Genomic DNA, 17011 nt, shown 5'->3' on the forward strand with positions numbered 1-17011 from the left:
AGCTAATGAATGAATGTTTGCTTCTCAATAATAGGCTAGGTGCACGATCTCACTACTTCCTGAAAGGCAACTGGTGTCTCACTCTATTGGTTTAATTGATTAATCAGCTGTGCACTGTGTGTTCCAACGGTTTACCGCACAGCTGATTAATCAACCTTTTGCTGTTGCACAATATTCTACTGCGCCCCATGGTGTCTTGGTGGTGAAGTGCAGGCAGTCAAAGGCATACTGTCATTCACAGGAGATTAATGGTGCGCGTAGTTCTTTTGAAAAACGTGTTTATTTTACAATATTTATAATATAAATTAAATAATATTCATTACATTGACATTTTGATCAAATAATAGTTGTGGTAATGTATTATTAGCGACCCCCACAGATTTTTGATTTTACTGCCTTCATGGGAGCTCAGAGAGCCTCAGACCATCTCTATGCTCCCATTGGCTCCCACATAACTCGAACCCTGCTCCTAGTGTCCGTAGCAACGACATGACAGGTCAGAACTCATCGCTTTCCGTAGTTGAAGTCAGACTTTTGACAACAGCATTGAAGTGTCTGTAGTCTCCTGTCAAAGCCTGTCCTAGATTCATTTCTCATTGCAAGAACCTGATGTTTTCACTTTCAAATCAGCCCGCCTTGGTTAACATGTTATGCATTGTGTGAAGTGACGACGTAAAGCTATCTTGCGACAACTCAAAGTAAGTGCTAAGCTCTCTCGCTTGTCTAGTTAGCCAGCTATAGTTACCCTTGTTGGTTGGCTAGGAAAGGAAAACGAAACTCATAGCTGTTGCAGTGAATAAGTGATCTGGCTTTGCTCCACGTCTGTACCCAGCTTCTGTTCAAACTCTAGACCACTTTGCTCCATCATGGAGGTCCTGATACATGCTGTTTACCCATACCGTGTGTCCATGTGAGGCTAGCATCTGTTACATGACCCAACCTCCACCTCATATAATACATTGGGCTTGTCTCTTTTGATAGCCTGTAGGCTATAGATATTCAGGTTTTACGACCCAGAGAGGCAGATGACCCTTCCTCGGTCTGAATAGTATTTAATTGAATTTAAACATTGTTGATCTGTTCTTCCTCCCAAGCATGAAGCTGCGTGTGAAAATCAACAAGTGGACCACTCGTGTGGAACTGGATGGAGAGCCCTCTCTGACCGAGCTAAACCTCCATGTGAAGGAGATCCTTATTCCATGTTACGGACTAAGGTTTGACACCTGCAACCTTATTGTAATGAATTAGTAACGGTATCAATCAGATACAGTTTGAGATCAATCATAATTCCCTCCCATGCATGACAATGAGCCCATCCGCCTATTCCCACCTCCACCAGCCTCTAGCTAAATATATGTTCAAAGACTTCACAATACACTGATCAATAATTGTGCAATAGGTTTATAAGATTACCCAATTACTGACCAGGTATGTCGCCTATTTCTGTGACTCAAACCAGACACTTTTGTCACCTACAGCCCAGACACAGAGTTCACACTGTCCCTGAATGGCAGAGAGCCTCTATCTGATGACGGCCAGACGCTCTCCTCTTGCGGGATCGTCTCCGGGGACTTAATCTGTGTGATCCTGGACCTGCCTCGGTCTGTGACTGTGACTGCAGCTGTGCCCTCAGCTTCACCATCACCATCACCATCACCTGCCTCCCAGGCAGCCAGCAGCAGCAGCAGCGCTGCAGCTCAACAGAGGACGCAGCCGAGCCAGGCCATGCAGTCCAAGCAGGTGAGTAGCACCGTAACCACAAACATCATCTGGCTTTCCTTTCCCCCATCTTTCCCATCTGAATAGAAAGAGCGAAAGTACCGGTAATAGCCTAACCAACATAGACACTATAGCGAAGTTCTCTAAATAGGCCTAAATGGCGAATTTCTCTGATGTTGTATGTTGAACTAATGACCTCATGGTCAGATGGGAAGAAATGTGTCGGTGCTATATGATCAAAGGAACGAGGTCAGAGGAAGTTAATTATTTAGCCTACACATGTAGGTGGTCATATGAGGAGTGGTCAACATGTGAGTGTGGTCAATATTCTTATGTGAGGAGTGGTCAATATTCTTGTATAGTCATGGAACTGTATAAAAGCTGTGGTCTTGTTCTGGTGTTGCTCCGCGGACCAGCTCGGCTTTTGTTGTTTGCAATAAAGGTCTATGGGTTGCTTAGGTGGTGTAACGCGTTAAGCGGCGACAATGTAACCGCAGGGTTCTCGGTTCGATTCCGGCCATATCCTGCATGTCATCCCTTCTCTCTCTCACCCATCCTTCCTGTCAAACATCTCTACTGTATCAATCAATCAAAATAAAAATATGAGTGGGACTGCCCCACTCAGAAAAAATAACTTGAAAAAGGTCTATGGGAAAACCAAAGGCACCGGTCTTAGTCGTTTTATTTCAAAGTTTAGTTTAGTTTAGTTTATTTATTTAGCACACAAGAGATTGTGCAAGGAGGGAACGAAGCCCAGAAGGCTTGTACATAGTTCCACTCCCGTCAATATCTATGTTTCAAATAAACATCAAGGAACACTTAATGCATGTCAATAAGAGAAAAGAAACCACAAACAAAATCATATCCATCGGGCAGAAAGGTAGGATAGCACATACAAACACACAAGACAAAAACAAAAACCCCCAAAAAAGAAACTGAAAATAGATACAAGGATAGTAAGATTAGTAAAAAAATAAACAGATTTCCATCTTGCCCACCTTTCAACGGGAAAAGCACTACAATATAAAATGAACAGCTCATAACGAAATTAAATATTTTTTCAGTTGCTTTCTAAAAGCCGATCGAGGTGTTGATCTCAGTGGCGAGCTCAAGGTGTTCCAGATTCTCGGACCTCTAACAAATGTTGAATTGGTGGCTAGACGTTCGACAAAAAGGTAAGTGGAGGTCATTATTGAATCTTGTTGGATAAGAGTGGATGTCTGATGAGAAAATAAAGAAACTATGGAAAGTAGAAGGAAGATCTTGCTTGTTGTTGATGAATTTGTGTATGAATAAGCATGTTTGAAAAATATTCAGTTTATTAATGGGTAATAATGAATATTTCCTAAATAGTGGTGCAGATGGTTCGAATCTGTTAGAGTGAGAGATCATCCTTAGGAACCTCTTCTGGATAACAAGTCATTTGTTGAGGTATGAAGGATAAGTAGCAGCCCAGACTATATTACAGTAGTTGATGTAAGGAAATAAGAAGCTATAGTACAAGGTTAAATGAGCATTATACCAAGCATCTTCGTGGATCTCTTGCACACATGATCGATGTGATTATTCCAGTTTAAACCTTCGTCAACAATGACACCTAGGAATTTAGTATGTTGAACTTGAATAATGATGGTTCCATTGATTGATATTTTAGCGTCATCTTTGGAGTAGCACTTGTTTTTGTTGCAAAAGATCATGAAATTACGTTTTTTTACATTGAGGGTTAACTTATTCAGTTGGAACCAGTTAAAGGCAATTGATAATTCTTCATTTACACATTCAATCAAAGACTTGAAGTCTTCCTGTACAGCTATAAGGTTGGTATCGTCAGCGAATAATATGGGGAGAAGGTTTTTGCAAGACATAGACAAAGTGTCTTAGTGAAGTTTTCCACAACAACACAACACGCTACCAGACAACTCTGGCCTAGCCTATATCTGGAGTTTTGGTTCATCAATTAGGTAATCATCAATCCTGGTCCTGGAGGTTGTACAGGTTTTTCTTCCAGTCCAGTATTGATTGATTGATTGATTACATGATATATAGGCTACTAGAATATGACAAGCAGCTAATGCATATGACTAAACAGTTCTCTACAGACAGGGGATGGAGTGGAGGACGATATTAAGGAATGTTATTATATTCAAGAGCTCGGCAAAACTATGAAAAAAACCTCCATGTCAGTTTGATGAATAGGACTTGCTGTACTCCTTCACTTCTGATTCTGTCTCTGACGCAGCGGAACAGAATGACAAAGGCAGGCAGAGGCCGTTTCTTGCCTTTGATGCACTTGAGTTGTTGACACCCTGTGGCTGCACACTCAGAGTTCTCATGGTGAAATTGAAAACACTGATCACGTCTTCAAGCCCAGTCAGCTGTATGACTGCAGATGGCCTTGACTGCAGGACAGGGATGTGGGTGTTTTAGGGAAAAGTGCTGATTTCTCTGCCTACACTGGGTCCATACAGAGAGCCTTTTTTTTTTGTAGAATAGTTACCCTGATAGATTAGTTATCTACCTTTAATTATTCCTTATATCACAGTTAAGATAAATTGTGACCGTAGTGACTTTTGGTGTTTGTATTTACCCTGTAACACTCAGCTTAGTGCAAGCAGCAGCAGCCAGGGAGCCTGCATGGAGGCAAGGCCTAAACAGGAAGAAGGCGCAGAGGAGGAACAGGAAGCAGAGGCGGGTCCCTTCGACTGGGAGCCAATGATGTGTGACGAGGTACAGGAGGGGAAGGTACCCCTCTCTCTGGAGCTGCTGCACCACGGGGCCCACAGCAGGAGCCCCTGTGACTCCCTCATGGTGGCAGTGCACCTCCTCATGCTGGAGACGGGGTTCCTCCCTCAGGTAAGGATCCAGAGGAGACTGGTGTTTGGTCCCTTACGCCTGGGCCACACCGGATACCTCTACCTCAGCAGCGCGTGTCTGTCATTTCGGCGCCCATGTTCACAGGTTAGAGCAGTCACACAGCCCGTTTGAGCCGCGTGTCTCGCTGTGTGGCTGCCCTAACCTGTTAACATGGGCGCTGAAAATGAAACACACGCGCTGCTGAGGTAGAGGTATCCGGTGTGGTCCAAGCATTATACTGGCGGTAAAACAGTGACTAATGGGTTAGAACTGCTGCAAAGTTGTAAGTTGAATTCTACCAATTATTTTGCATTTGAACAGACATGTCTTGCAAGACATTGCGTCACCTTGGAGAATGTATGGTGGGGGATTATATAATATAAATTATATAAGTATTCAACACATCAACCATTTTTTAAATTCAACATATTTCCATTGCTGCTATTCATGGAAATTATTTTTTAATTATTTAAACGTTTTTTTTTTTTACGTGTTGAATACTGTTTCCCCCACTGTATATGTCGCCACAAAATGTTGATGTGTGTCTGTCTGTGTCTGTGTGTGTGTGTGTGTGTGTGTGTGTCTGTGTGTCTGTGTGTGTGTGTGTGTGTAGGGTTCAGAGGTTGGGCCTGGTGAGATGCCCAGCGGGTGGCAGGGGGCCGGGGGCATGTACAGGCTGCAGTACGCCCACCCCCTCTGTGAGAATAGCCTCGTCATGGTCCTGGGCGTCACCATGGGGCCCGTGCTCGTCATGAACGGTGAGTCACACAAGTTTCTTTTCCGAGTGACAGATAATCGTTGGAACGGGTCGTTTTTTTACCCCCTCGATGTGAATAACTGTCACGCCTCCTCCCACTCCTCTAGCCACCCTGAAGATTGATGAGAATGTGAGCACCGTGCTTAAGCAGTCGCTGAAGCCCTCCTGCTATGTGACGAAGGACTGGGCTGGTGAGTGTCTCTGGGCCTGTAAGTCCCAGGTAGGTATATTGATGGTCGGTTAGCGTAACGGCCCTTTTTAAAAAAATTGTGTGTTTGTTTTTTTGCTCTGTTTCCACCGCTCGCAGGAGAAAGCGCAGCCGGCGTCTACAAAGACCTGAGGAAGCTGTCTCGGGTTTTCAAAGACCAATTAGTCTACCCTTTGATCGCTGCAGCCAGAGACGGTACGGTTATCCGAATGCAGGGTTCCCACGGCTCCTTGAAATCCTTGAAAGTCTGAATTTCGGAAAAAGAAATCAAGGTCTTAAAAGTTTTAGAAAATAGACATGGGTCTATGGGTCCTCTCTCTCTCTCTCTCTCTAAAAAAAATGATATATTAAAAAAAAAAATACTCACTCAAACTATGACGTGTTGGGTCCTTGAATTTGAGGGAATTGAGTCTTGAATGTCATTGAAAGGTGCTTGAAAGGTGCTTGAAAGGTGCTTGAAAGGTGCTTGAAAGGTGCTTGAAAGTGATGTTTCAGAAGGTGTGGGAACCCTGCAAATGCCTTTTTTGAGTATATGCTGATCTTTTAACGGCATACATGCCATGTCCTGTTCTTTATGAGAGAGCTGACTCACTGTCTCCCCCTGGTGGCGGCGAACAGCCGTGGCGCTGCCGCCGGTGTTTGGCCTGGTCGTCTTGCCCCCCGAGCTCCTCCTGCGGGTCCTGAGGCTGCTGGACGTGCACTCGCTGGTGGCCCTGTCCTCCGTCAACAGAGACCTCCACGTCGCCACCGCCGACTCCACCCTGTGGAGACACCTGTACCGCCGCGAGTTCTGGGGTAGGAGGCGCCTCGCGTGACCGTCACCACCAGAGAGCTCCTCGGGGAGGTCATGTTGGGAACCATCCAAAGCACAGACACAGTTGAACCACCCCCCCCCACCCCCATCATATCTATGCCTTTTAAAGGCTGCTGTTTTAGACCGCCGGGGGAAGCAGATAGACATAATTCTAAATGTCAGACCCTTGTCTTAGAGCCATGCAGTGGTGTAGTCTACGTGATACGCAGGACTACGCCGTATACCCACTAGGAAAGGCCAAGGATTTGCGTATACCCACTTAAAAATGCGCGAGGATACGTAACGGCGTTTTGTGACAGAACTTTCACACTTTTATTCATAAAATTCACCCCGTCTGTGTTACGAAGCACTTACTTCGAACTTTCTGACATGATTGTTATCGCATAACCAGTCGTTCAGAATGCTCTCAGTATTTCCCCTACAATTGCCTTGGGGTGGGCGGGCCAGACCTCCACACACAGCTTCGTGCCGCGCTGGAGAATGGTTTTGTTTTTGTTTTGTGTGCGCGTGCGACGCGAGAGAGTTTTTGCAGGGTGAAAGCTCTGCAGAAGAAAATAAGCAAGTTGAAACATTAGCAAATATAATTACTGTGTTCTGACAGAGAAAGTTGGTTCAAATTAGTCGTTATTATTGTGACTAGAAAGTGTCTGATTATAGTTTCATGGTGTGAATAATAGTGTCAAAGAACTAGCAAGCTAGCTAGCGTGCTCAGAGGTGATTAGATGAGCTAGTCTGCTGCACACATGCCAGCTAAAGAGCTAACTGGATGCACTTTAGTTTTACTATATTATTTTACTTAAAGTAGATATACAATCTTTCTTATTCTGCTAGAATTGGGCTTTATGGTAATACCATAATGGTATATTTACAGTACATGGACAGTGGATTGAAGCATTGGAACAAACCCTCACTCATTGGAAATGTCTGTTTTTTGTAGTTGGACATACGATTTTCTTACAGATGAGAGAGTAAGTAAAGACAGTATCTGACTCTATTGCCCACAGCAACCCAATATTCAATTAGAATGATGTTATGATTTGATATGAATTCAATGTATACCTCTTATTAAATTATAAATACTCTGGTTGTTATATTTGCCTTTTGGTTGACAGCAAAAGAGGGAGAGAGGAGGATAGAGAGGGAGAGAATGAGAGAGAGCAGGATGGTGTCGGCACACCAGAGAGACAGCAAGAATTAGGTGAGAAAGTGGACATGTAGTCAAGACCACATAAGTAGCCTTGAGAACCGATGGTTCTCGAGCCTAACGGCCCTTAGGGGGCAGGAGCCTATCTCCTGTTTCTGTAGCGTGAGGCAGCTTGATGTACAAGTACAGTCCATGCCATCCCCCCCCCCCCAAGGCAGCACACACCGGTATAGATGCATACTGTATGCATAAGTGAGTGTGGTGGTGCTTATGGGGTGTCGCTACGGGACAGGTGTCGCTCTGACTGGGAGGGCAAAATCACAGTATACCCACTAGAAAAAACTAGACTACACCACTGGAGCCATGTGCCCAATAAGATACAGTATATTTGTTATTGTAGAATAGAGTGAGCATGAGTCGTGGTTTTAGCGATGAAGTCTGATTTTTACTGTCGCTAATCTTTCAGGCCGTCAGGATTCCAGCAGACCCAGAGACACCAACTGGAAGTTGATGGTGGAAGTGGAAGTGAGTATTGTATACATGTATTGTCATTGTTTGCTATTAAAGCCTCTTGAAGAAGCGTTGAAGCGTTAAACCCCATCCCCCACCCCCAAGTTGCCCATCATAAGAGCTACTGTTGGACAGAGATGCAAAGGATAATGCCAAGTGACGTCAATGTGATTTTCTTTGATCTACCCCTCCCTCCCCAACCCTATAGTTTTACAAGAGGAAATACAAGCAGCGAATACAAGCAGGAAATACAAGCAGGAAATACAAGCAGCGAATACAAGCAGGAAATACAACCACTCCCGGCATCCCGCCCCATCTCAATCCTTTCATCGTCCGTGACCCGACATGTATGAGGTCTATATATTTTGCCCATAATATTTAAATAAGCATATTTGTCGGGAGAAAATACCCAAATGTGAAACCCCAGCAACAACCCGTCATCTCTTGGTTTTATGGTTGATTTAATATCATATAAACTCAACTTGATGGGTTATTTTGGAGTATAGACTAATGTATAAATGCTGATTTCAAATAAAGGAATATATTTTATGGGGTATACATCATGGTGTTTCTGAAAAGCGCCCCCCAGCGCGCAGTAAGTAATAAAATTAAATAAAAAAGTACAGTAAAACAGCATAATAAAGTGCTTAATAAAGTTTGGTTCGTTATTCATTCAAACCTTTATTTAAACTCGTAAGTTACTGAGGTTGCCCTCATTTACAGTAGCAACGAGTGAATAAAAGAGAACCAACAATATAAGTCATAAACAGAATAGTAATTAAACCAAAATATAAAACAAACAAAAAACATTACTAAGAAATGTACAACATAATTTAAAAACAGTTACAAGAAGTGACACAGAGGGGAAAAACCAAGTTCTTAAAATCATTGAGTGATGGGAGTGTCCAGTTTCAGAGAATTCTGAATAGAGTTCCAAGTATTAGCAGCATCATAAGTGTAGGCTGTCTTACCCAGCTTAGTAGACATTTGAGGGACCGTACAAACCAACCACTCGCTGGAGCGTGTTTGATAGGAAGAAACATTCCAGTCCAACAGGGAAGTGATATAGGGAGGGAGTTTGCCTGAAATCCCCTTAAATATGAATTGATACCAGTGATAATCTCGGCGGGCTGCGAGAGATGTCCAGCCAACCTTATCGTATAAGACACAGTGGTGAGTGTTATATTTGTCTTGAGTGATGAATCTGAGTGCAGAGTGGTATACCGAATTCAGAGCCTTTAAGGTAGTGACAGCCGCGTGACGATAGATCACGTCTCCATAGTCCAGTACAGACATAAAAACAGATTCAATTACTCTCTTTCTACAGCTCAGCGGGAAGTTACTGCGATTTCTGTAGAGAAAGCCAATCTTCTGACGTAGTTTGGAGGACAAGATATCAACATGATGTTTAAAAGTTAATTTTTCATCAATCCATAAACCAAGGTACTTATACTCCTTGACTCGCTCTAGTATGGAGCCATTTGATAAGGACATTTGGAAGCTATTAACATCGATATTTCTAGACTTAGTAAAAAACATGACTTTTGTTTTGCTAGCATTTAAAACCAATTTAAGTTCTTTAAACGCCCTTTGAAGATGATCAAAAGCTTGTTGCAATTTCAGATTAGCTGACTCAAGAGAATCCGCAGTACAATAGATTATCGTATCATCAGCGTAAAGGTGAGCCTTACATGAGTCGTCCAGAGCAGTTAAAATATTGTTAATATAGATTGTAAAGAGAACCGGATCCAATATTGAACCCTGCGGAACACCCTTAGTAAGGGGCAGGAACTCAGACCGGACAGTACCAACACTTACACACTGGCGCCTATCAGAAAAGTAATTAAGGAAAAAGTTGAGAGAAGTGTTATCCAAGCCTAAGCTAGCTAGACAATGCAGAAGTAGAGAATGATCTACTGTATCAAAGGCCTTAGACAGGTCAATGAACAGGGCTGCACAGTGTTTTTCCTGATCCAACGCTGTAACAATATCATTTACAACCAGAGTGGCAGCTGAGATTGTACTATGCTGGGCCCTGAAACCTGATTGAAATGGACTGAGCACAGAGAAGGTAGAAAGAAAGGATTTCACTTGGACATTTACTAATGACTCCAGCACTTTTGCTAAACAACATAAACGAGAGATTGGTCTGTAATTGTCCACATTATCCCTGTCACCTCCTTTGTGTAATGGCATCACCCTAGCGGACTTCCACTCAAGGGGGAGTTTCCCTTCAGAAACAGTGAGGTTTAAAATGAAAGCCAACTGTTCAACTATAACTGGGGCAGCTAATTTAATGAAGAAGGCCTCTAGGTCATCCTCACCAGTAGTACACTTCCGGTTAATAGACTGAAGTGCCCCAAGAACTTCCTCGTGCGTCAACGGAAGAAAATAAAAGTTTGAGCGGGGAGAGGCTGTAGATGGTTTAAACACTGAAGAGTGGGTAGCAACTGTTGCAGCAGGATTGGACCCAGTATTAATCCTGTCGAACAGATGTCCTGCCTCAGCAAAGTGCCTGACAGATTTCATTCTGATCAAAGATCTCGTTATTTTCAATTTTAATTCGCGCGGGAAGGGAGTTGGAGAATTGTTTCTTGTTTATGTTTACTGCTTTCCAAAATTTAGAGGGATTAGAATGCGCGTTTGTAACTAGATCTAGGAAATAATCAGATTTTGCCTTTCTTACAGCGCTAGTGCATCTGTTCCTGATTTGCCTGAATGTAGTCCAATGAAGAGGGTCTCCCGATCGCCTAGCGCGGGCCCAGGCTAGGTTTCTGTCCCTAAGCAACAAAGATAATTCTGAGCTAAACCAAGGGGTAACTCTATCCTTAATGCGAATCATCTTAAGTGGTGCATGTCTATTAACCACTGTGTTAAAACAATCGATAAATGAATGTAAGGCTACCTGAGCGTCAGATTCAGTTAAGGCAATTGGGTGTAAAGTTCCTTCCAGATCATCTAAAAAAGCTTGAGCATCAAACAGTCTGAAGTTTCTCCTCAGTACAGCGAGAGGCTTAGATTTAGCAACTTTCATATTTCTTATACATGCAATAGGACAATGGTCACTGATTCCCAGATCGAAAACACCACAGGCAGAAATCCTGTCCGGTTTATTAGAACAAATTAAGTCAATGAGTGTGGATTTGGAATAGTTTTTGGGGTTAGGTCTAGTAGGTTCTGCGACTAGCTGGGATAAGCCCAGGTTCCCAAAGACTTCCTTGAGTCCTTGAGAGTTATCACTCAACCAGTCAAGGTTCAGATCACCCAGCACAAGCAATTCAAAATCAGAGTAAGCAGAGAGCAATTCAGCAAGACTATTAAGAGAGTCAGTATTTGCCGAGGGGGGTCTATACACACCAGCAACATAAATTGAGCTATTGGAGCCCAGGACAACCTTCAAAACAAGTAACTCAAAAGACTTTGGAAGAGTAACTGACTTGATTAGTGAAACAGCATACCTTGATTTGACATATATGGCGACACCCCCTCCTCTTCCAATTCTGTCAGCCCTAAACAAATTAAAATGTTGCAGTTCCACAGCTGAGTCACAAACTGTGTTTCGTAACCATGTTTCAGATATAACCACAATGTCAGGGTTTGCTTCAGTAACTAGTATTCTCAGGTGGTCCATTTTATGAAGGCTTCTAGCAGAAGGCTTCTAGCATTTAAATGTATCAGCCCCAACCCTTTCCTATCCTTAAGGGATTGGGGGTTATTGAGAGGGGCAGAGGGGGGGTCTGACTCATGAGAAGTCTGAGAGGGCTGAAGAGGAATTGTAGGTAGGCAAGAATTTCCAGCAGCACGGTTAGGATAGTGGTGGGGGTGTCTCACTGTAATTCGGGAGGGAATTAATGAAGGAGTCAATAGCGATAGCGGGGATGGGACTGCAGTAGTGTAATAAGAACTACTTAACTGCCCAAGCCTAGTCTGAGGGGAGGGTTGGGGGGGATAACATAACTGTGGAGATTTAGGGCTTGGACATGGAGAGCATCAAAGAGAAGATAAGTAGGAGGCAGTGGATTTGAGTGTGTCAGAAATGTTCATAGATAGCAACGTGGCTCCAGAGCTATTTAGGTTATACATCTGCTTATACAATTGCTAAGTTGGTAAAAGTCACCAAAATAGGGCGCTTAGGTGGCGTAGCGGGTTAAGCATTGACCATGTAACCGCAGGGTCCCTGGTTCGATTCCGTCGATTTAAGTCGATTTAATTTATATAGCGCCTTTCAAAACCCCAAGGACGCTGTACAAGGGGATGAAATGTGCAGACAAAACAGAAAACAAACAAAGCAAAAACTAAAACAATGACTAGGGGCCAAATGCCTTGGAGAACAGATGAGTTTTGAGGGCCAGTTTGAAGGAGTCCAGGGTGGGGGCGTTGCGGATCACTGTGGGGAGGGAGATCCAGAGAGTAGGTGCGGCCACGCTGAAGGCTCTGTCCCCAAAGGTCCGTAGGTTGGTGGGTGGATAGCGGGCCCATGTCTGCGGACCGCAGGAAGGGGTATGCTGGGGGAGGAGGTCAGTGGGGTACTGAGGGGTGCAGGCGTCCCATCACCAGACCAGGCTCCACAGGCTCAGAGTGATGCTAGTGGGAAGAAGAAGAAGAAAGGGACATTATTTGGATTCCTTTCAAAGTTGTTTACGGAAATGTAATGTAAAGGTAATGTTACGTCTATGACCAGTTTATCATAAAACAGCAGACAGGCTATGCATTGTTGTTGTAAGAATAATGGAGTTTTAAGAGATGTGTTCTGTCATTGATTCTTCTTCTATAACAACTAATGTAGTGCAAGAAGAGCAACCCGGGTGGTGTCCAGCCTCCTCCAGCCTCCATTCCTTTTGCTTGTGCATTTTTCATATCTTATCAACTTGTTATGCTGAAGATTGTGTAACTAGATAATGCATCCCAATATCTGCAGATGGAAGCTTATCTTTGAAATGTTCGCTGCAGAGACGTGTGTACTTTGATGGTTTGCCCTCCACAGGGACTGAGGCACGTCTCATAGCACAAATCCACAATCTTCTCCTCTCTGGGTTTTCTTTTTCTGACGGAATTCTGTAGAAGCCCAACCCAGGGTCGTCTCCTCGTCGGTTAGTGCACCCGATTGCACAGCAACTATCCAGCATTTTGTCAAACAACTAATTAAAAACCTGATAAAATAGCTGGCAGGCAGCGGAAGAAAGTTTTGTTTTGCCTACCAGGTGGGCGTTCCCATTATGCCGTGACGACACGTGCAAACTATGAATGTGAACACGCGTGAATTGATTGATGGAATCAATTTATGTCAGCTGGCACTTGGTAAACCACTACATTTTCGCCGTTCATGGGTAAGTAATATCAGATAGTCATCTCTGATAACTAGCTAGGTAGCTACAGTGGCTAGATAGTCTAATTCTATTTGGCATATTATTATTATTATTTATTTTTTTAGCAAGCTCAGCTGTGGAACCTGATTGCTATCGCAAACCATTGCAGGAACAGATTAACACAGCTAGTCAATTAATTTATCAGCATGTCAAATTATGACTAACTTTATCAGGATCATGACTATGAGATGGTTCGGGATGGTGGGAGATCATGAATGAATGAATGGTCTTTATTGTCATTAATACAGTACAGGCAGGGGTGAAAGTGGTTTGAGTTTCTTACAGGAACTATAGGCTACTACCCCAACCTTCATCGTTTCATATAGTTCTCCTCCTGCCCCCAGCTTCATGCATCCCTGAACACACACATCGTGGTGTTGGTGTCGAAATTAGAAACACTTTAGGGCTGCCAAGTTTCACCAAAAGTTTGGAGTGAGAGTTTTTGGTGGTGGAGCGACCCAAAACTGTGCACGTTTTGGTAGCGGCGGCCCCTCTCTCCCACACAATTATTTGTGCTAGTTTCCTGCAATTTTAAACCAGCACAAGAAATGAAAATAATTGGAACATTTGATAAAACAAGAGAAATTCAGATAATATATCGTAAGTCTTAATAAACAAATACAGTAGGCTACAGAGTCTAAAACAAAATTGGGCCTCATCAAGTGAACTCAACCCCTTGGTCAGCAGCAGAAAGACCATTGGTCATCATCTTATATACAGTGCATTGCTCATAGATGGCTATCATGTTATACAGTACATACCAGGGTTTTTCCTGGGTCAGAATCAAGCCTTGGAGGTTGATGTTGTGCGCGCGCAGTGCGCCCAAATTTTCTTTGAGGGACCCCCAATTGTTGTATTTGTATTGTAAATTGTAATTATTATTATTAATAATAATAATACGATGCGATGCGATTTGAAAGTACCAGTAGGCTACCAGATACGTATGCACATATTTTGCTACCAGGGTTGCCAGATGGAATTGACAATTTCCAGCCCAACCAGTCTAAAAGCTGCCGAATCCACCCGTCCAAATGTTAATGCAATTTGAGATTGCATTTGCATGTTCCACTTTTGCATGCATTCTTTCAGACAATATTAAAATTCAAATGCAATTCTAATGAGCGGATGTGTTTCCTAGAACATATAAATGCAATTGCTCACATTATTGCATTACAATTTGAATATTGACTCAAATAACGCAGGCAAAAGTGGCAAATGAATATGCTATTTTGGGATTGCATAGTCATTTTCACATTAGAATGAACATTTGAATTTCGTCAGCTACAAAGAGGATGTGTTTACTAGAACATGTAAAAGCAATTGCGTATCACATTATTGCATTACAATTTGAATATTGACTCAAATAACGCAGGCAAAAGTGGCAAATGAATATGCTATTTTGGGATTGCATAGTAATTTTCACATTAGAATGAACTTTTGAATTTTGTCAGCGACAAAGCAGCGCATGACTTTGAAAATGAAATGTCAAATGGCTTTGCATTATCATTTTAATATTGACAGCGGATGTGCACATCAGGTACATGACAATGCAAATCATTAGAATTGCATTTGAATATTGTCTGAAAGAATGCATGCAAAAGTGGAACATGCAAATGCAATCTCAAATTGCATTAACATTTGAATAAAGTCCACTATATGCTTCCATACGGCGCGACTGTAATCCCGGTCGGACTGTCTCAGTGCCCAGTGCTGCCCACCCAACCACGTCGCGTCGGGTCTACTGTAAAGCGGGTTAACGTGTCCTTTTCAAAGGTATTAAAATAGACGCAAGGAAACATAACGTCAACCATGTGTTTCCTTGTTGGAAATTATGGATCGTGACTCGTGATTGCTTCTGCACTCTGCAGCAATCGGATTTTGATTGACAGGCAGCTGCATCTCTTCCCCCAACGGCGTTCCGGCACAGAAAGTCTTGCCGGAACGCAGCACCGGACCGTTCCGGCCCACTTTCACCTATGAGTACAGGTACCATACAACGAAATTTAGGAGGGGGGGCTCCCCTGGTGCTAGGAAAAAAATACTAAAAACAAGAAGGGAAAAGAGCTGGTTTACATAAATAAAGGCTATAAACACTATCCACTATACTATACTACTGTACTATACAAATAAAACACTGTGCTGTACTCTATGCTATAAATATCCTAACATTTCCTATCTCTGAACCTTATGTACACGAGGGTTGTCATATTGCACATAGTATTATTGCACATTCATTTAAAGTGTCGCAGTTTGCAGGTTTGAAATGTTCACAGTTGTATTTCAGTATTGCACTTATGATTACAATCTAGTAGCTGCCATCAAATTGTCTAGATTGTCCAGGGCCTAGAACCTAGGTCTTTGAGAGTTGAGACTCTCTCCACGCTCCCTCCATCGACGAGCAGGGGCTGGACCTCAGATTTTTTCCTCCTGAAGTCCACGATGATTTCCTGGGTCTTTGACTGGTTCAGCAGCAGGTTGTTAACCTTGCACAGCTTGCCCAGCTGCTCCACCTCATCCCTGTACGCCGCCTCGTCCCCCCCCCGAGATGCAGCCCACCACGGTGGTGTTGTCTGCAAACTTTATGATGGAGTTGCTGGGGTGGACGGGGGTGAAGTCGTAGGTGTAGAGGTTGTAGAGGATGGGGCTTAGCACGCAGCCCTGGGGGGACCCAGTGCTGAGTCTGAGGGCTGTGGAGATGTGGGAGCCCACCCGCACCCTCTGGGGGCGGTCAGACAGGAAGTCCTTGATCCATGCACAGATAGAGTGTGATAGTCCCAGGTCTAGTAGTTTGGTCACTAGCCTGTCTGGAAGGATAGTGTTGAAGGCAGAGCTGAAGTCCACAAAGAGCAGTCTCGCGTAGCTGTTCCCCCTCTCCAGGTGGGATAGAGTGGAGTGGAGACACGCCAGCTTTCTACCAAACACTGATAAGAGATAATTAATTTGTTCTCTTTTACACCCTCATAGGAGTTGTGTAATGACCAGGACACAGCACAGGAAGATGGACTACCATCCACCAGGGGTTGTCCATCCCTCGGACAAGACTGAGACAGCAGGCCTAGTCTTTACACCCAGATCTCCCGCTGCTCAAAGACCACGCCTGGCCTCCACCCCTGATAAAACTCTCTCCTCTCCTCCAGAGCCTGCTGAGGGTCACAAGGGGGGTGTGACCCCTGAAGTATCCGGGTGTAGTTCCGCCCCCACCGCCACCGCATTCATTCTCAACCAAAACCACGTGGTGTGTCTGCCTCTCGTCTCGAACGGTCTGAAGCTGTTGTGGGCGCGCTCAGAGCAGACCCAGGAGTTGGAGGGCACAGAGAAGCTGGTGGAGGCCTTCAACGTGTTCCCCTACCCGACCCTGACAGAGACTGTCATGCTCGCCCATAAATGCTCCCTGCACCTCGACCAGGTCCGAGTGTGGTTCATGGTCCGGAGGCTCCGCTTCGGCATCAGCTGGGACTGCAAGGAGATACGCGAAGCGCGCAGCAAGTTCGCAATCAGAGGAGGGGAAGGGAAAGGAGGCAGAAAGGGAGGTGGTGGCGAAGGAAAAGATGCTGGAGGGGGGGCGAATTGTCCTCAGGAGGGAGGATGTCAACAACAACAACAACAAGCACAAACTGTCACCTGTCTCCACCCAGGTTAG

At 44.0% G+C, this 17011-nt stretch overlaps 1 protein-coding gene across 1 annotated transcript; it reads left to right on the top strand.

Moving 5' to 3' along the window:
• Positions 1–547: 547 nt before the first annotated feature.
• Positions 548–17011, top strand: fbxo7 (F-box protein 7; the record flags this gene model as incomplete). Its single annotated transcript, XM_080538210.1, has 9 exons — positions 548–698; positions 1095–1214; positions 1479–1740; positions 4321–4572; positions 5186–5330; positions 5437–5520; positions 5637–5732; positions 6156–6332; positions 16509–17011. The coding sequence occupies exons 2-9, from the start codon at positions 1096–1098 to the stop codon at positions 17009–17011; spliced, it is 1638 nt and encodes a 545-aa protein (XP_080394336.1). The 5' UTR covers positions 548–698; position 1095.

This window comes from Nansenia antarctica (assembly GCF_963989245.1).
Source record: "Nansenia antarctica genome assembly, chromosome: 8".
Taxonomy (NCBI): Eukaryota; Metazoa; Chordata; class Actinopteri; order Argentiniformes; family Microstomatidae; genus Nansenia; species Nansenia antarctica.